The sequence below is a fragment of the Panthera uncia genome, assembly GCF_023721935.1.
Source record: "Panthera uncia isolate 11264 chromosome A1 unlocalized genomic scaffold, Puncia_PCG_1.0 HiC_scaffold_16, whole genome shotgun sequence".
Classification (NCBI taxonomy): Eukaryota; Metazoa; Chordata; class Mammalia; order Carnivora; family Felidae; genus Panthera; species Panthera uncia.
In genome coordinates this window covers 27,010,479-27,030,979 of record NW_026057576.1, presented here as the reverse complement: position 1 = coordinate 27,030,979, position 20,501 = coordinate 27,010,479, and the positions used below count along the sequence as shown (strand labels likewise).

Genomic DNA, 20,501 nt, shown 5'->3' with positions numbered 1-20,501 from the left:
GGGGTGACGATGGATGGTGGTGGTCAGTGGCAGCAGGTGGGGATGGTGGGCAGTAGCTAGGGAAGCAACACTGAGTAACATTTGAGCCAAGAGCCCAGGGTGAAGAGAGAAGAAGTCATGTGGGAATTGGTACCAGACAAAGGGGTAGGATTGTGCATGTTGGGGAAATAGCACAGAGGCTGCATGGCTGACGTTGGTGAGCTGGGGAGAGTAAGAGGTGAAACAAGATGGAGGGAATCACGAGAGGGAATCATACCAGCAAGTATAAGGATCTGGACTCTGATCGGTGAGAAGCCACCAGAAGGTTTTGATCAAAAGACTAACATTTTTCCTCCTCGTCTTTAAAAATACAATTTTTAAACTGTTAAGTTGAGAACAAAATATAGAGTGGGCAGTTAGAGTAATTGAATAGTGAATGGTCTTTCTTGTGAAGATGGAATAAAAATGTAAATGTCTCTTCTTCATTGAAAAAAATAATGAGAAGGGTTATGATCCATGCTCAAAATTTTAAAGAGATCTGGCTGGTTTGACTGTAGGCTTGATTGACAGTACTTGAATTCCTCAAACTGCTTTTTTGTTCTTAAAGCCAGAAAGAGCTTCCTGTCAGTACAAATAAAAGTACAGCCTTAAAAGTAGGTGGTAAACTTAAGGTCCCAGTTAAAATATGAACTGCTTTAAAGAGAAGTTAGATAAATGTAGCACTTGGGTGGATCCATAACAGATAGAGCTCAGTTCACTTTGAAATTAGTATGCTCTCCTACAAAGTCTCTTCATTAGCAGACACAAAGTGTTGGATGGGCCACTGGTGTGGCTCTGAATATTGTGTCTTGTTTTTGTCCTCTTTATCGTCAAATTGATAGCCTTAGAATTCAGAATCTGATGCTTTTGGATTGGTTTTCTTTTTCCCCTCCCTCTCTCCCTTCCTTCCTTCTAGTCCAAAAGAAATAGAAGACTTTCAGTCAACTGAGTCTCTGGGCAGCCAGCAGCTGAACCTCAGTATTGGTGATGACAGCACTGGCAGCTGGTCCAATTTAAGTTTTGAAGATGAACACCAGGATGAGAGCAGCAGTTTTCATCACCTAAGTGAAAGGTAACTGAAGTTGTACGTGTGATCCTCAGACCTCAGAAGTAGCTTCACACCGGGGGTTTAAGAATTATGAATTTGAAAATTCTGCCATTGTTTTCAAAACATATTTTATTATCCATAATACGGTTCTAATGGTTTTGCACATGTATTAGATACAGTAACAAGCCAAGCTAATTTTCTTTGGGTGTGCCAGTAGTTGATATGAAAAATATTGCATACATTTGGGTTTATACCCTGAGGATTTTCCCAGACTTTTGTGAAGTTTTGATGGAAAAAATGTATTTCTTACTTTAAAAAGGGTACTTCTTTTTTCTTTCTAGTCTGGGGTAAAGGACAGTTATCTGTAAAAGGTATCAAAATGGCCCTGGAATTTTCTTGTTATTAGTTAAAGTAATATCTTTCTGGAGAAGGAGTTCTCACTTAGCCTGCTATTGAGGAACAAAATGACCTAGAGCATTTATATGTGACTGACTGGAAATAATACATAAACTCATCATAAAAATACGGTTTTGTACAGCAGAAGGCACTTAACCTCATATATAACTTTTCTTAGTTAATTTTGTTCATAATAACATTCCTTTGAATATTTTATTAATTGCAGTACATTTTTTCTTCTATTCTTAACTCTATAAAGGCATTCCTGACTAAACTATAAAATGCCATAAATTCTGACCCACATTAATTGATAATTGGAAATAATAAATGCCCTCCACAGCTGAGTGTAGGGAGAGGAAAGGGTTCTTAGTTTCAGGCTGTGGAAGGGACCCTGTGAGGCTTCAGTTGAACAGAACCCTTGGAAGTGACTGAGCAGTAGGGGGAGGCGAGAAGACCATGGAAGGAGGGGAGGAAGGAAAAGAAATGGCTTTTCACCTGTTAGAACACATCATCTCAGAGCATTTTGTTTGATGCTTGGATTAACCAGTATTAATATTTTTATAGAACATCTGTTCTGTCATAGTTTCTTAAAATGCTGCGTAAACCACCAATACATCTTAAAATCGAGTTCCCAAAAGGCAGTCTTTAAAAGTGGTAGTGGGACGTAGGGGTAATATCACAAACATCATGTGGCCTTTTCCATGACTCTAACCTGGTATAGGAAGTTAACACTAAAATTCTTCTCTCATCTTGGAGAAATACAGGTTTCTAGAATTTCCGTGAGGGTTGATGTTGTTGCTTTGGAAATCCTGGGGTTAAAATGAGAGAACCAGGGTTAGTGGCCCGTGGCATTAAGGGGCCTGTCGCCAGTAGAAGAACTCTGCAGGATGTTGTCCGATTTGATGGCTCTGTCCTTGGTTCTGTCCTCTTTTGCATTTTATCAGTGCTGGAGAGTAAGTAGTCCTTCCCCACTTCCTTATCTGTGGTTTTGCTTTTCCGTGGTTTCAGTTACCCGCAGTCAGTCAAGGTCTAGAAGAAGATGGCCCTCCTTCTGACATGTTGTCAGAAGGTCATTGTAGCCTAACATTATGTTACTATGTTACTGTGCCTGCATCATTGGCTGCACTTCATCTCAACACGTAGGCAATTTATCTTTTCACCTCATCACAAGAATAGTGAGTACATACAATAAGATGTCTTGAGAGACAGAGACCACATTCACATAACTTTTATTACCATATATTGTTATAATTATTCTAGTTTATTGTTAGATTTTGTTGTCAGTCTCTTACTGTGCCTAATTTATAAATTAAGCTTCATCGTAGGTAGATATGTAAAGAAAAAAACCATAGTATATATGGGGTTCAGTACTGTCTGTGGTTTCAGGCACCCACTGGGGGTCTTGGAATGCATCCTCCACAGATAAGAAGGGACTACTGTGCTCATTATGTGTGAATGGCTTAAAACGAACATTTAAAAAAATCTCTTTAACAGAACCAAGTTTCAAAAAGACCAAATCAGGCTGAGACTAAAATGATTATGTTTAACATGGGTACATACATTTGGCTCAGAAAATTAACTGTTTGAATTTGGGATGGGAAAAACTTAGCTTGATAGCATTTTGTCAGAAACACACCTGTAGTTTTAATTGAGCACAGTTTTTTGTTGTTTTTTTTTTTAACGTTTATTTATTTTTGAGACAGAGAGAGACAGAGCATGAACGGGGGAGGGTCAGAGAGAGGGAAACACAGAATCTGAAGCAGGCTCCAGGCTCTGAGCTGTCAGCACAGAGCCCGACGCGGGGCTCGAACTCACGGACCGCGAGATCATGACCTGAGCCGAAGTCGGCCGCCCAACCGACTGAGCCACCCAGGCGCCCCTGAGCACAGTTTTAATAAGAACTCTTATGCTGTGTGGTTATTAAGGTTCAAGCACAAAGAAAAACTAGGGCCTGTCCAGGGTTGGTAGAGTGCATGTTGAATATACAGGTTCCAGGGCCTCACCTCCCAGAGATTAAGATTCGTTAGGTCATCGGAGGTCCCAAGAATCTGCATGCTTGGTAACCACCTCAGATGATTTTAATGCAGGTGCTTCAGAGACCACGCTTAAAATACATGACTTCACATGTTTTGTCTTTGATGACATGTGCTGTTTTCTGGTACAGAGATCAGATAGGAGATAAAAGACTCCAGTTTGGACACTCTACGTGCTTTCACTCTAAATAGGAAGTTTAGTAGAGGGCAACAGTTAAAAAAAACCAATAATTTCAAAGTACACAAGTGTTTATGAGGAATGTATAGTTATTTGATCAGGAAGAGACCTGGTACATGCATCTCTTCAAGTACTTCAAGCAGTCTGTGAATCTTAGTAGTTATATAGTGGATTAGGTAAGAGGTGGGGCCGGGCTTGCAGAAGTTTTGAGATCATCTTTATGAGATATGTCAAAGTTGATAGTCATCTTCATATGGGTGAAAACCACAATAAAGAATTTTAGCCCTAGACTCCCACTGGTTGGAGGTATGCCTGTTCTAGACATTGGAAACATGAGAAGATGTAAAAGGAAAATACACAAATAGGAAGAGATAGGAAATAGGAAAAGGTATAAAAGAAAATGGTGGAAACAGGACAGTGTTCAAGAATGAAATATGAAGACTGTTAAGTGAAGAAATTAAGTTGTTTTGTGTTGGATTAATGTCAGATGATCATTGCTCAGGACAGTCCTGGTTTGCTTCTGCTGTTCTGGTATAGTTATTAATGGTGACTTCTTTCATTTCCAAAAGTGTCCTGGTTAGATGAAAAATTCTATGGTCCTAACTTTAAATCTGATCCATTTTGAGGGGCAGCAGAGGTGAGGGAATGAGGTTAAATAGAGGGAGTTTGAATTTTTGGTCTTTACATTCTTCAGCTGTTATTTCTTTTCATGTTCACTTAAAATCTAGGTGATGGGTTTTTATTATTAATTAAAAGGAGGGGTCATTGTTGTCAGGGAATGAGGAAGAATTTTAATTTTGTAGTATTTTTCTTTGTTTGGAAAAATCGTTCTATTGGTAGATGTAAATGAAGTGTTTGAGATCATCAATTTTTTCTTTCTCTTTGGCTCACAGCCGTCTGTCCCTTCGGTATCTCCATGTTTTTCCATTCTCGATTTGTTTGACAGCAGGCTACATAGGCATAACTCTGGTTGTTTTAATGGTTTTATGATAGAGCTATATTTTTTTGAACATAGGTTGAAAAGGCACTGCTCAGTTTTAGCTTTTATTTTCGAAGACATTATAGTGTGTGACAGTGTGATAGTGCCAGAGTAAAGATGGATATGCAAATTGTTGAAATTGCTTGGAAACTCTTTATAACGTTTAAATAATTGTCCCTTTGTTGGTAACCTTGTCAACATCTACTGATGCACAGAGGATGATTTTGTGTTAATTCACTTTTTAGAACCAAAATTTTGGTTTGCATAAATATTAATTTTTATAATTGCCTAGCATAATGTGGGGAAATATAAGCTGCTTATCACTGCGAACTAATGTGCTTACTAATTATTTTAGTGATTTAGAATTTTAAATTGCATGTTTAGGTTTTAATCTGAAATTTTTAACTTAATTTTGTTTCTGAACACAGTCGCTTTTTGTGTTTTATTGCTTTGCCGCAGTTTGAGAATCTAGTTGCTTTCTTCTTCTAGTTAGGTAGTTCAAGAAGTTCTCTGTGTGGCACTGGTGACTGGCCCACCAGACAGGTGCATTGCTTAACTGAGCCTTGGTTATTCCATATTCTGAAGAAAGTGTATAATATTTGCCACCTACTGAATTATACATAATGTATGAAATGAAGGTCATTGACATAATAAGAGTATTTTAAAATCAGAAAACATCTTTTCTCCAAGTAGGTACAAAAGGTCTGTTCGGGGCTATGTTTTTGTGCCTGTCATTTCATCCCCACCTACCCAGCCCATCAGTGTTTGCGCTGTCTAAAGAGCTGAGAGAATGTTAACCTACGGTCTTTTTAAAATTTTACCCAAACTGGAGGGTATTGGCTTTTTACAAATTATATCCCAAGATTTGTCGTAGACCTTAATTAAATCGTGAAGCTTCTTACTTTGTGCATCCATTTGCTGTCCTAAAAGTCTTTCTGTTATGTTCATGTGTAAAATAAATACAGGTTTAGAATAATTTTCCTGATCTGTTGAGGGCAAGTAAGAAAACTTTCAATGTCCGAAGCTGTCAAGTACCTTTTCCAGTAGCAGTGATGGTCTCTCCCTCCAAGGATGCCCCACTCTTCTGGGGCAGCTTCCGAACCTCCCAGTTACCACTGACAGAAGCTGTTCCAAGGAAAACCAAGGTCTTCTTTACTATTCATTTTCTGGTTCAGCTCTGTTCTTTTCTTCTTCTGGCAGTAATGGTAACAGCAGTAGCTGGAGCAGTCTTGGTTTAGAAGGAGATTTGTATGAGGACAATTTATCCTTTCCAACAACAGACAGGTTGGTCCAGTCCAGAAACTTAAAAACTGATGAGTCTTTCACACTAATGCATGATGTCATATTCTTAAAAGAATGTGGGTTACAGTGCCAGTATGTTTCAGTCTGCTTTTCTCCTATATTTGGACGTGATTCTGCTTGATAATTTACATCTAATGAAAAAATTCAATTATGCTAAGACATGACTGACATCTAATTGCAAAATGTGTTGCGTCTATGCATGCGTTGCTCTGCTTGCTCTTTTTCATTCTACCGATTATTATTTCATTAAAAAGAGCTTGCTTCCTACAGGATTTCTGGGGTTTGGGTTTATTGGTTTGTTTTTGTATGTAATTTTATTTCATATATAAGAAAAGTGTAGGAAAAAGGTGTTTTTTTACCCTGTTAAAAAATATGTACATGGGATCAACAGAAGCATTAATAATTATTCATGGCATTCTGTGATAATTCAAATGCTGTGTTATCTAAAACCAAATTAGTAGAATATTTCAGCGTTAAGTTATTTTAAAATAAGTTTTATCATGAAATTACTTGGTGTTCTGTATCACGGTAAGGTAAAACCTCTTAGTTATCGATGACCTATCTAGGCATCATTTACAATTCAGATTTTAACATGAAATGGTGTGAGAAGCAAAGCTTCCTTTTTTATTGGCATTTCTTCCCTTTTTAAGTGTCACATATCATCGTAACATTCATTCTTTACCACGTTTTAAGAATTAGTTTTAATACTATTATTAACTAAAGCCATTTTTTTAACTGCTTCTGCTCTTTTTATTTGAAAAGTGATGGGCCAGATGATAAAGATGAAGATCATGAGGATGATGTAGAAGGTAATTGACGATTTGTTTTTCAAAGTGTTTGCGTGTTTTTTGTATAAGGTTCTAGAAGAGTCTTTAACCTGTCCATTTTTGTCAGTCTCCAGTTTTATTATAAATCGGGGTATTTACATTACAAATCAGGATATTCTTGTACTAATGTATCCAATGTCAGGTCCTTTGTTAAACAATTTGTACTATTTGATTGCTAAACTAATGAAGTGCCTGCCCATTGGTGTAAAGGCTGACATGCTTTAAAAGAATTATTTAATTATTGGAGAGGGAAATTTATGATAATCTCTTTGTATAATTATCTTTTTAAAAACATAAAACCCTTACATTATAAGATATAATTTATTATAATGATGGCATATGCCCTAGTTTTTTCCTCCCAAACTAGTAGCTTCTAGAATTAGTGTTTTAATGTCGATCTTTCATAAATCAATAAATAAAAATTAAAAGATATTTTAAAATAAATTCTTCCCTCTCTCAATTCTATTCCTAAACTCATATACATATGAGTTACATACGTATGTATGTTACATATACATACATAAACATATACATATTTGAAGAAAATACTCAATTCTTTCTTTGATGAATATAGTTCTAAGTATGTAAATACTGGACACCATTGGTCACAGAGTTGTGGACCATCATTTATAATGCTTAATTCAAATATATTAGAATATCTGAGCGAACATAGAAACTTTCCGTGCCGAAGCTGAATTTTCATTGTGATTAGATGGCTATTGATTTATTTTCCAAAAATCTTTATTTTTTTTAATTATGAAAATACCAACAATCTCTAGTGACACCTAAAAATATTCATACTGTTTGAGATACTGTTTTTGAACTAGTGATTTTTTTCATCCTTTCTTTGCAAGTAGACAAACTGAGAAAATTTCCCAAATGAATTTCTTGAAATGTACTTTCATAATACCTGAGTTTCCAATCAGTTTTGTCACCAATTATGCCTTCCTTATTTAGGGAGGTCACGTACCGGTTTTTGAGATAAAATCCTCCGAACTGAGGTGATTATTTTTTAGTGCCAATGCTTCTGCTCAATAGACATTCTTCATATCGGGCTTCTAGAAGTAAGTTTTTGTCATCAGATATGAAGTAGGAGTAGGACAATACTTTTAGAGTCACAGATAGGCTGGGTAATAATTTGCTTTATTTTTGTTGACTTAAAGAGTGTTGACTTTGTCTAGAAAAATTGTATCCTTTTTCCCAAGTCATGCCTGTGAGCAAAGTTATTCCAAAGGCAGTACATGGTGTAAATGCGTGTGGTGAGTATTTTCTCTAATGAACTAGTCATTACTTAACTGACTTTACTGAGGAATGAATAAGAGAAAAGAAGATACAGGTGAATATAAATAATGAAATTCATTTTCAAAGTTTACTTTTGGCACTAGCAAGCTCTTTAGGGTTTCTTTTGTGAATAGATAGAAATCAGAATTACATGTGGATATATGCCATGCCATCACTCACCTTTGAGATCCCAGTCTTCTCATCATGTAGAAAATTGTGGCCAACTTTCAATTTTGTTAAATTAGGAATTGGTAAATTAGGAGATGGATTGAAACGAATTTATAGAAAGATTCAAAATTATGGAAATCCTACTTTTCATTGTTGTTTATAGTTGCAGTAGGTCAGCTCCTTCCCTTTTTGCTGGAGTTTAGTAACCTCTCCAAAGAGCCAGGAGCTCTGAGCTGAGAAAGCCAGTAATACAGAGAAGTCTTGAGGTGACTTAGCTTCCGACCCCATGACCTCTGCAGGATTCACTGAATGGCCCTGAGGCCACGCCTGGTATCATAGTGCACTAGACCCGTTTTTGATTGAGAGTCAGTGGGGGGAGAGGAGGAAAAAGGCAGTACGTTTATCTTAAGCGTGACACGGATCCGTTTTTTTAAATGAAAAAATTAGGAACCAACACATCCTAAAAATGATCAGTGGTAGTCTAGAATGCCCTCCAGTGCCCTCAAGAAGAATCAGGGCCATCCACCACCAAATTTCCATTGCTGGTACAAACTGGCGTGATGTCTGCCAGCGTGCCCACCGTACATCTCTTGTGTGGGAGGGCCCTCGTCTCAGCTCGGCTTTTTGCTCAGCCATCGTTAAGCTGGAGTGGGTAAACACTTGGCCCACAGGTCATTAGTTTTATCATCAACAGCGATTCATCCTTCCTTATGTTGAAAACGTACTTCTCATTAAAAAAGGAAACTTGAGAGCAGTTTTTTATTTATCAAGGAGTGCCAGAAAATTCCCCAGTCTGGCGCTTGGGATATTAAGTGGCTGCATATGACATTTTTTCCCCCATTCTGCCTAAAGAATGAAGTGATTACACAGAGCATGGAGCCAGACTGCCTGTGTTCACATCCTGGTTCAGCCACCTCCCCACTGTCATACTCTGGATCTCTCTCTGCCTCACATCTCTCACGTAGTTCCCACCTCATAGGGTGGGTGTGAGGATTCCAGGAGTTTGTATAGCAGAAGAGCTTAGAACGTTACTTATGATGTAATACGTGTGATACAAGGGCTTGCTGCTTCCTTCTCTCAGTTCAAGCAGCTTTCTTAAAGTCCATTTAATAGGTTTATTTATTTGAGATTGTATTTTTGTGTTTCACTTCTATTTTGGTGGTAATTATAGCTTTATAGTTTGGTTTCTCTTTCTTTACCTGTGTATTGTATTTTGACACAAATTATGGCACTTATAAAGGATCTGAATTCAGTGCCTCAAAGTAGAGTTTTACATCTGTGCTCTCAGTAGACGATCAGTGTTACTCCTTTGTTGTAGAATTGTTTTGCCCTTTCAAATAAATGTTTTAGTTGATGTCAACATAGGAGTAAGGAAGGACGGATTTTTTTCCAGCATTGGCTGGAATCTTAAGAAATGGAAAGTACCTATCCTGGGAAACCAGAGGTGTTGAGAATCAAATTGATGAGTTTTACTTTATATTGCTTACATGTCAATATTAGGTTTGGAGCAAGACCGAAAGATTCTGCTCATTACAAATATCGACATGGAGCCGTGCACAGTAGACCCCCAACTAAGGATTATCCTTCAGTGGCTCGTCGCTTCGGAGGCTGAAGTGGCAGAACTTTGTCTTCATGACTCTGCGAAGAAGGAGTTTATACAAGTAAGGACCTGCCGTATAGAGTGTTTGTGAGGATACGTTTCGCCGTACGTGCTACTCTGTGTCACGTGGTTGGTCTAGTAAGATGCCCCTTGATAGCAGAGGGCGTAAACGTTTAGGTGGTAGAGTCTCATAGTTGGGTCCAGATGTCCGCTGTGCCATAACCACAGGCAAGCTCCCCAGTCTCCGTGTCCTTAACTGCACTGTGAAAATGACTGTGGAGTTTACCTCACAGAGCTTTTGTGAGGATGTAAAAAGATGCTTAATCTAGTGTCTGGCACATCCTAAGTACTCCAAGTTAGGTGCCGTTAATAAACATGTGTTCGTATGCAAAAACTGAGGTGTTTGTTTTAAATTGATTCATAATTGTGCCTTGTAATTAGTATGTCTCCTACTCTGTTAATCTAGCCTCTCTAGTGGGAGACACTAGCATACTCAAAAGCCAGTAAAGGTTTAAACATTTCATAAGGGATCATGAACCACTTTGAGGACTTAATAGGGCTCTAATAATAGAACAGTCAGATTCGATGCATTAATAGGATGTCTTTATTGAGAACTTACTTAACTGTTTGCCAGGCACCTTGTTAGTCAAGAGTTTTGGTTTATAGTGTTAAGGTTTTTGTCCCAGAATTTTCCTTACCAGAATTTTGGTTTAATATTCCTATAGGTATAGAATAGTCCAATGAGTAACCAGTATATATTGATCTGTAATAACAAAAAAGGAACACTCCAGTTACTCTTGATTCCTGGTTTAGGATTTACAAAGATATTGTTGAAAGAAATACGTGAAAAAGGCATTTGGTAAAAATAATTTTTTTTGGCATTTTGTAATTTGTTTTTACTTGGACTTTTTGGAGTTTTCTAGTTTAGGTTTCTGTTTGTGAGCAGAAGGAGAAAATAAGACGGAAAGAGATGCTCAAGGAATGAATTGTCAGGGAGAAGGAATGGGTAGGAAAAGTGTCAGAACTGACTGTAGAGAGGCAAACATTTTCAAGTCATTTAGTCAGGGATAAACTGAGGACTAAGGAAGGCCTTCAGTAGAACTGAGCGTGAGCATGTTACTGCTTGGGGCAAGGGACCTCTTCCCAAGTAACCTAGCATATGTTTTATGGTTACATTTATATGAAATGGCCAAAATGGGCAAATCTATAGAGACTGGAGTAGATTAGTGATTGCCTAGAGTTGAGTGGTTTGTGACAAATGGGGCGTGTTTACTAATAAGTAGAGCTTTCCTTTTGGTGTAGTGAAACATGTTTTAACATCGATTGTGGTAAGAGTTGCATTCAACGGGGGGAGTATACTAAAAACCATTGACTAGTAAACTTTAAGTGGATGAAGTGTATGCTCTGTGAATTATATCTCTGAAAGGATACTTTTTAAAAAGGTTAGGCATATTTATATTACAAAATTAGTTTTTACAGGACTAAAGAGAAAAAAAAAATGAGTGAAGACATGTTCTGATTCTGGTGACAATAGAGTTTATTTAAACCTGTATTTACTTTTTAAAAAAAATTGAGGTGTAGTTGAAATATAACATTACATTAGTTTCAGGTATGCAGCATAATGATTTGATATTTGTATATATTGTGAAATGATCACCACAATATTTATTTACTTTGGTTGTTTTTTGTCGAAACACTAACATTTCTTAACTTAGAAAGCCATGTTTCCATTGAGGCCAGAGTGTGTATTCCAGAAAAAAGCCACACTGCATGTTGTGAAAGGAAAAATCCACATCGTTCTATTAAGATTGACATTATCTTTATTATTTTATGTTCCTGATTGAGGGTGTGGCAGATGTATTTAGTTAGGTCAAGAATTTGGTGTAGAAATGGAGACTAGACTCCCACAGACTATCTGGTGGGTGAGGTTTGTGGAGTTCTGTCTCCCAACGATCCCAAAGTGTCATTCTGTGAAGGAGATGTGTTTGTCAAAGGCAGGAAGCAAGAGGGTTTAATTTGTGTAAAGGGGTGGTGATTTAGTGGAGAAGGCTTCATTATAAAACTGGGGAATAATATTTTAACCACAGGCAGCAGGATTCTTACAGTGATCTGATATTAAAAATAAAAATGAAAACTTGATTGTTAGAAAATTGTCTTTGGTTAATGTTGGACATGCTTTTCTTTCTTCCTAGCTTTCAAAACGACTACAAGGAAAGGGATGGAAGGTGGGGGACCTCCTGCAGGCTGTGCTGCGGTACTATGACATGCGGGAGAAGACGCCGGGGGAGGAGAGGTGCAAGTCACTGTTTGACTGGCTCTTGGAAAACGCATAGAACAAACGCACAGCCGGTCCATTTTATTGTTTGGGGAGAGGAAGTAACAGATAAGGATGCATAGGGTAAACTGTTACCACTTACCGTGAACTGGGAGGGAAGTAGATAGAGCTTTTTAAAAGCGCATTCCGTCATCCCACGTTGTATATATATAGTTCATACTTTTGTAATCTCTGTCAAATATGATCTTCATTTATTCTTCTAGACACGTGCATAGTGTGTTAAGATCCTAAGAACACTGATTTGACGGAAGGTCTGACCATGAGGTTTTCAGGGACACTGACTGACAGCATTCTTTTTGCATCCAAGTTAGTGCTGCTATGAACCGCACCCAGGCGGCCAAGGACGTTGCAGACAAATGCTATCCTGTTAAGAACTAATCTGACAAAATAGCTTTGAGGCTAATGGTTTTTCTTTCCCCAATAGAATTTTTTTCTTATTTTTAAAAGTCATTTTTATTTTCATAGCTCAGCTATTGGTAGGTTTTTGGATCCCCCCCAAACTATTTAATTTCTTAGAAACGTTAGTATTTTAGGTTTCTCTAAATACCGTAAATGATAGTTTCCCCAGCCTTTCATTAAATGACATTATTTGCTAATGTTGCCAATCCATCTGGCATGAAAGTGTGTGTGTGTGTGTGTGTGTGTGTGTGTGTGTGTGTGTGTAGAGGAATACTTTTGACTTGCCTAGTGGGTTTGTGCCCTTTTTTATTTTACTGTTTTCTTGGTTAGAAACCCACTGTTGACATTTAAAAGGTGCTTTAAAATAAAATGTCTATAAAGATTGTGCAGTAAGAATTTTTATTTCTTGTTTTTTTTTTTAACTATTTTGCATCCCTCATTTATCCTATAAATTAAAATAAAGGTGCAAAACATGTTAAAATTTTAAAAATTAATGTTAATATGGAAATGCATTTAGAGAAGCCCAATAATTTTCACTGTTGGATTTTTGAAAAACAAACAACTCTCTTCTTAGCAAGGATGAGCTTTTTCTAGAAAAAGAAGGGATGCCCAGGCTCCCTCTCCCCGATAAAATAGTATCTGCACTGTTTTGTAAAGTTGACTGACATGATTTTTCTGGGCTCTGTGCTTTTTTACTACCTTGTCTTTAGAAACTGCAAGTTGACTCTAATAGTGCTTGTGTGTTGGTTTTGTACGTGAGGGTATGCGCGTGTGAGTTTTTGGTTCTTCCATTAGTGGATTTTATAATCTAGAGTAAATCACCTTTTGTTGGGGGCTTTGGTTTTGCTCCATTACATTTTCTTTTTTCCTGCCATTGCATTTTCTTTTTCCCTGAGCACTGACTGTTCTGGAAGCTGCACAAAGTGTAGAAGACATAGCACCCACCAAGGGGCAAGGAATAAGGGCACTTACATTAATTTGAATTAATAATTATGGTAGAGAAATGTATTTTGTAATGAGAGAGTAAAATTTGCTTTGTAAGAAAAATACCAAAAGCCACTTAAATATTTTGAGATTACATTGTAAGCTTTGGTTTTTCCCAACTTAAGATACAGAAATGGAGTGAGCCTTAAAAATAAATTTGCCTAAAGTTTCTTCAAGTATTTTTTAAGGTGGAGAAATGCAGGAAATGTATGTAACCAGAATTGTTTCTGTCTTTTGCTTCTCAGAACTTGAGATTCAGCAGCACTGGACTGGGTTTATACATGCTGGCACCTGGGTTGTTGATGATAACACAGATTTATGGTTTATTAAGCTTGGATTGAATTTTTACAAGTATATAACTATCAAGTTGTGTTTAGTAACTTGGATATATGTACGGGTGTGATTAACAGCCAGATTGTGTTCGGACTTTCTTTTCAGCTAAAGTGAAAATATATTAGTTTCGTTAAAACTTTCTGTGCTTGAAAGTGTTTATGTTTATTTCTATTATGGTAGAAATCATTTTGAAGATTTTCCTCCTGTCTTTGGTTTCTCTGCATTTACCTGGAGCTTTGCTGGATTCAGAGTTCCCTGATTTAGCCACGACGTAAGGACAGACCAGTCTTTAGGTGTTAGTTAGCATGCATGGTAAGAATCCTAGTGGAACTCTACCCCTGTATCAGTTTCACGCAGGGGCATAGAGAAAAATATTAAGTATTGGCAGATGTGAAAAGAAGCGTGAGTTAAAGCTCCTTGTAGGGAGAGAAGTATCTTTTAATCAAGTGCAGTCTAAACTCACATTCTTTAAAGGCACTTTGTGATTATTCCAAAGACATGTTCCGTCTGTTTGCTTGCCCAGTCTTCAGAACAGCTCTGTTTGTTGAGGACTACCCGTCTTATTTTATTACAGATCTACTTGACCTATTTGTATTATATAACATTGTGATCTTGCCATTCTGTGCATTTTGGCTCTTACGAAATTACCATGTCTTACTCAGAACTGTTAAGTTGTGATGTGCGTTGAGTTGAATTCTGTTTATCAATTTCAGAACCTTTGAAGGATTTGTGGGAAGAAAGTGGACGAGGCCTTCTGATAGGTTTTTTTTTTTTTTTTTTAGAACATTATTTTAGACCGAAATGTAACAATTCTTTGATAGTCTTTTCCCAAGCCACGTTTAAACTACATTTATATTTTGGATGTTATTAATGTTGATTTTGAAAATACTTCCTGATTTATACAAAATGAATGATTCATTTGTAAATCACAGAAGAAAATTAAAATATCTATTGGGATGGTTGATAGAATTTAATGAAGTAATAAAACCTCTGAGAGTATTCACTCGGTGAATATACGTGATAACATCTTTATACTTTGAAAAATGTTCCACTTACCCTTTCAGATATTTGACGTGAATTAATTCAATTCATAATACTTCCATTTTGCTTAAATAAAGGTTTTATGTTGCTGGCAGGAGAATTTAATTACTTATTAAATGTACCATGTATAAAGTGAAAGATCATTTACTCACATGGCTTTGACATCAGTGCACATTTCCCAGTCGCAGACCTTAACCCTGACTCATCATCAGAGTCCAGAGTCAGATGTCTTCTTAGTTAATTATTTAGCTACTAGTATTCTTTCACAAATAACTATCACTTTCCCATCAGTATATTGCTTTAAATTTTATATTTCTCAAAAGAAACTTTCCACAGTTTAAAAAAAAATATTAATGCATCCACACTCAGGGTGTAGGGAAAATGCTTTCCATTGAAAACCCTGCCCACCTGTCACCAGCACAAGACAGTTAGAGCATCAGTGGGAATTACGTGATTATACTAAAGCGAAAAGTGAAATGCATTTTTGTTTCCGTTTTTAGCAAAAGACCCTGCACACATTTACTCACTTACTGGATTCCTGCTCTGAAGACGCAGATGCAGTGTTGGTCACTCTTGTCACTTTATTTATTTATTATTGTTTTTTCCATCCCTGTACATTCCTTTCACATGGGTAGGATTGTAGTTCTAGAAGTTCATTGTTTTGTTTTTGCTGTAATGTTTGAATACTATTTAATATCAGGTTTTAATATTGCTGGATTTGCTAACTTTGGTTACTTGTGCAGTGTTTGAAGTAATTCACATTCTTGTTTAATATATATATAGTAAAAGCAGCTTTGAGTAATCGTAGCTGTTTATTTGTGCAGAATTACTACATTAAGATCTTGTATAACGGTGACTTTTTTTTGGCTTTTCAGTCATTTAATATGTTCATTTATCAAAATATGAACTTCAGGATGCACTATAATTTTGTTTTTGCAGTGGCTCAAAATAAACATTTCAGAAATTACTTTTGTAATAATTTGCAATTAATTGTTCTTTTTATCTTTTATGAATTATTTGTCTGTGATCTTTCCTCTCCCAACTAAGAATTCTCCAATAAACTTAAGAGATGCCTGGCCTTCGTTTCCATTCTGTAATATCTTGTTAACTTCTCTGTTCTGAACTAAACAAAGGCATACAAGTGGAACTTCCATGATAGAAGACTCATTGCACGATCCTTATGCTTCTAACATGGTTTCCAAGAACAAGAGAGGCTAGGTATTTTTAGTCGGACACTAGATTCTAGCTACATGTTCAGGTGCCTCTGATGCTGACATAAGTGACTTCAAAGGCTGTTGGCCCAGTCTGTTCTGTATTTAAGTGCCCCGTAGAGTATTATGCTTGCGTGGTAGGGAATTCTTCTGACCTGGATCCAGCACTCCTTCTGTAGGATATAGAGAGCATATTTGTCATGCCATGTAGCATCAGGCGCTTAAAAGTTAGATGCTAACTGTTTGTTGCTAATGGAATTTGACTTAGGTATGTAAAGACCAGAAATTAGGGAATGATTTTCTAGCTTTGTATGAATGTTGCAAAATGCTAGGAGGTGACGATAGCAGATAATGACTTGGGCATGAGTGGATCCCGGTCACCAAGAAAACAATTCAGAAAATGCTGAGAAAAAGTAAGCAAGATTCCTTAGCCTGTAATTCTAAAAAGGAGAAAGGGCTCAGTTTTGCACATTGGGCTCATTTGCAGTCTGTCTTGGCTGGGACAGGGAGGAGGGTGAGGGATGGGACCTGAAGAGTGAGTGCAGATTTTTCAAATTGTGAAAGGTGGAAAGAGGTCACATATCCAAGGAGGAATGCTATTGTGCAAAAAGGGTAAGAGTGAAAATCTAAGAGCTTTTTGCAGCATTGTGTTTACAACAGGAGCAAAGAATGTGTGAAGCTTTCTCCTTAGGAGCGGTGGTTACATTCTTTTTTCCTTCCTTGGTAGGCTTGTAATCACCTCCTTTTACTTTTGTGCTCTAGGGCAAGGAGGGTAATATTTTAGATTGGAAAGAGATAAAAATAAACGTTTTTCAAGAGAGAATCAGAGCTCCAAATTTGACTTTTTGGTACTCCCCCCCCCCCCCCCGCCCTTTAAACAGACACCTAAATAGACTTGTTAGCTTAGAGCGAGGGTTTAAACGATCCTGTGTACGATATCTGCCCATTGAAATGGTTTGGCCCAATGTGAGAGCTAATTATTAACACTTAAAAATAAGGAGATGTCACATTTGAATATGTTTTGTATTTCAGCTTCTCTTGAAATTTAGCTCTGGAAAGCTCTGAAGCTCTGGAAACACCCATTGGACTTTGTGGTGACAGTTTGTCAGGAGCCGAATGATGGCCACTTTAGTCTGGGCTTAGCAGGGTTTTTTTGCCTCCAGCATGACCTGCTGCACTGGGCGCGTTTCTGTTGCCCATTGGGACCCTATCGGTGTTTGTGATGCAACCTCTGACTTAAAGCAGGGGAGATAGCATGCTTAGCAACACTGGACAATACTCTAGCAACTCTTCCATTCTCCAGGATTGCTCAAAGAGGAGAGAAAGGTTCTAGAAATTATAAACTTGGGTTTATTGCTCCTGAGCAAAAGACAAATCCTAGTTGTTTAAAAGCACAGTTTTGCTTTGTTTTTTTATGTAGACAAGAAAGAAGGGGAGAGATCACAAGTTTACCGAAAGCAGATTGTATCAGATGTCCATTTCTTTTTTCAATAGAATTATTCAACTGGCTATTAGAATACCAGAAACCTAGTATCTGTATTTTAACAAGGCATTTTATATGGACAAAGGAATGAACAATTGTGGCTTCTTGACATTTTGCAAATGTGTTGCCAAAGACTTGTTAAATAGGTAGGTCAGTGTTTGTCTAGAGGGTCAGCACATGGTGTACCATGGGCCATTGGATGTAGAGCTGTTTTATACCGCCTTGGGTGAAGATTGTGTTGGAATATACCAACCAGGGGTGTCTAAGAGCATTGTGAAGCATTACACAGTAACAATTCCATTTCCAAGGATGGTATTCAAACAATTGCAATAAACTAGGACAAGGAACTTCTGAATCTGTTTTTTCCCCCACTTGGTCGTCCTTGTGACTGAACTATGACTTGACATTTTCCTCCAAATGTGGGGAGGTTCTGTTTTCATACTTCTACAAATTGAATATTTTGGGCTCAAATGGTTTCCTCCAGATAATTTTTTTATGACTTTCTTGATATTAACTTAGTTTTCTCCCTGTTACATAAATCCTATGAACACAGGAATTGATGCTTAGAGATCCCATAAGGGCTGACAATGATGTAGACTTCTGAAGAGTCAGAACAAGGCTTTAAAAAAAAAAAAGGAAGAAGCTGCCAGAATTCCTTAGGTATGAAATCAACCTCATCTCTATTTCCGTTTATAACAATATGGGTAGTTGTGGGGCATGTGGATTCTGGGGAGACTAAAATGTTACAATAGCTTTTCCAACCTATATGTCTTCGAATCACCTCAGAAGCATTGTGGCAAATGTTGGGCAAACTTAAGTTGCCTAGGTTTGGGCAAGCCAGCTGACCTCTTCACTGCCTTGAACCCTAAGAAGCCGTGGCTTCCAGAAGTGGTCCCTGGTTAAATGGCTGAGTCTGCAATGGATACAGAGCTGGTAGAGCTGGGGAGATAGAGTCAGTATGTTGAATGAGTCTGATCCAGTAATGCCCCAGTAGACCCAAATGGCTAAGTGCTCTAGTAAGGCAGGAGGTGAATATTAGTTTTTAAATTTTTTAAATCTTGATTTATTTTTGAGAGAGAGAGAGAGACTGTGAGTGGGGGAGGAACAGAGAGAGGGAGACACAGAATCCAAAGCAGGCTTCAGGCTCTGAGCTGTCAGCACAGATCCTGATGCGGGACTCGAACTCACAAACCGTGAGATCATGACCTGGGCCGAAGTTGGACGCTTAACCGACTGAGCCACCCAGGCGCCCCAATTAGTTCTGTGTAATTAAGTACAGGGTAGTGGGAGGTGAGAGACCTTCAAGGCTTATATCAGAGTCCTAAAAGTCTGCAGGGAGAGAAAGTATGCCATTGCCAGTGCCCTTTTGGGAGTGGAATATGTTTGGGGGGGAAAAATGCTCTAATATTAGTCCCTGCCTCTATGAAGTTTATTGTTTAGTGAAGAAGAGTCATTAAATGAGTAATTATAAAAATATTTACTGTTGTAAGGGTGATGGGAACCTAAAACAGAGGAGCCTAATTGGGCTTCCCTAAAAATGTGATGCTGAGGCATAAGCTAGGGTTGAGCCCAGTGGGAACCAACCAGGCAAAGGGAGTCAGGGTGGTTCAGGGAGGTAGAGAGCTTTTTCAGTAGAGCAAACACACCTTGAGAAGGCTTCCTCGATATCAAATAAGCTTGCGGCTTATTTGAAGAACCAAAGACCAGTTTGGCTAGAACCTGAGGAGTTGTGACACATCTTGAAAAATATGTAAGCATCTTAGATAGCTCTCACTCAGATGCTTAAAGAAAGTGTTTATAGTTGTCTATATTGCAGTAATGCGGGTTTTTTCTACTGTAGCAGTTGGTTTTAAACTTATGGCATGGTGAGTGATAGTCTTACTTGACCCTGTGCTTTATAGACCATGCCTAGAGTTTTAGGTTTAGTCCCAGATACCATTTTACGAAGGACATAGATAAACTGAACCATCCACATTCGTGACTGTCTAATGCTGAAGGAGCTAAAAATAAAAACGATTTAATTGAGTTTTCACCGAAAGACAAAAGGCCGCTTGCCCTGGAGAAGGCGAGGCAGGGGAGGGAGGGATGACCTCAAAACCATCCTTAAACATACAAAGGTCTGTCAGTGGAGACAGATGGACACTTGTGGCCCTAGAGGACCAGGTAAGGATCAGTGAGGTAGAAATTAGCAGCAGATTTCAGCTTGCTCTCCCCAAATTGAACGTGTATAAAAAGGGACCAGACCCTTTCCATGAACAAGAATGTGCTTGTCCTTGGACACATCTGTTGTGCTGGCTGATCACTTCTGCAAATTTTGTAAGAAATCTCAACACCTCCTAACTTTGGATTAGGTGACCTGCTTTCCCATATATCCCTAATTTCTCCCATGGCAGTTTAGTAAAGTTGAAGAACGTAGGCTCTAGGGTCAAAAGAGCTTGATTTAAAATCACAACTCTGCCACTTCTAACCTATCTGTATCGTCTAGAGAGCGAAGGCCTGGGATGGTGGTATTTTCCTCTGGGGGGGGACTTTCCTCTGCGTCTGCCAGGTGCCTGGGCGCACAACTAGTTTTGGAGCTCCTTAATTTAAATTCAAGCCTCAAAGTTTTCTGAATAAGTCAGGTGGCTGGAAATTGTGCTGTACGTTGGGGCAGGGCCCGCGTATGAAGGGTGCAGCCCCTCAGGGTTCCAGCCAAAAGGGGGTGGTTTTTGAGAATCCCTTTGTTAGAACGGGTGGAGAGAAATGACTTTTGCTTTTCTAACGCTGATGAGGCGGCCAAAACACTAGTCTGTATCACGGTTTTTTCTTCAGGTTTGGCAAATATTCCTATGACAAAAAAGTGGTATTAAGTGCTGAGTTTACCTGGGGTTCTTCACTTTTGTTAG

At 38.1% G+C, this 20,501-nt stretch overlaps 1 protein-coding gene across 2 annotated transcripts in view; it reads left to right on the top strand.

Annotated features, from left to right (window-relative positions):
* AKAP11 (A-kinase anchoring protein 11) overlaps positions 1 to 16,000 on the top strand; it is a 49,231-nt gene extending 33,231 nt beyond the window's left edge. Inside the window, exons 8-12 of one of the 2 annotated variants that reach the window (XM_049646993.1) lie at positions 935 to 1,090; positions 5,853 to 5,936; positions 6,717 to 6,763; positions 9,731 to 9,891; positions 12,023 to 16,000. In XM_049646993.1, the coding sequence (XP_049502950.1) occupies positions 935 to 1,090; positions 5,853 to 5,936; positions 6,717 to 6,763; positions 9,731 to 9,891; positions 12,023 to 12,163 (589 nt within the window). In that variant the 3' untranslated portion in view covers positions 12,164 to 16,000. The remainder of the gene's footprint in view (positions 1 to 934; positions 1,091 to 5,852; positions 5,937 to 6,716; positions 6,764 to 9,730; positions 9,892 to 12,022) is intronic. The other variant, XM_049646995.1, reaches the window with a different exon arrangement.
* Positions 16,001 to 20,501: the final 4,501 nt, after the last annotated feature.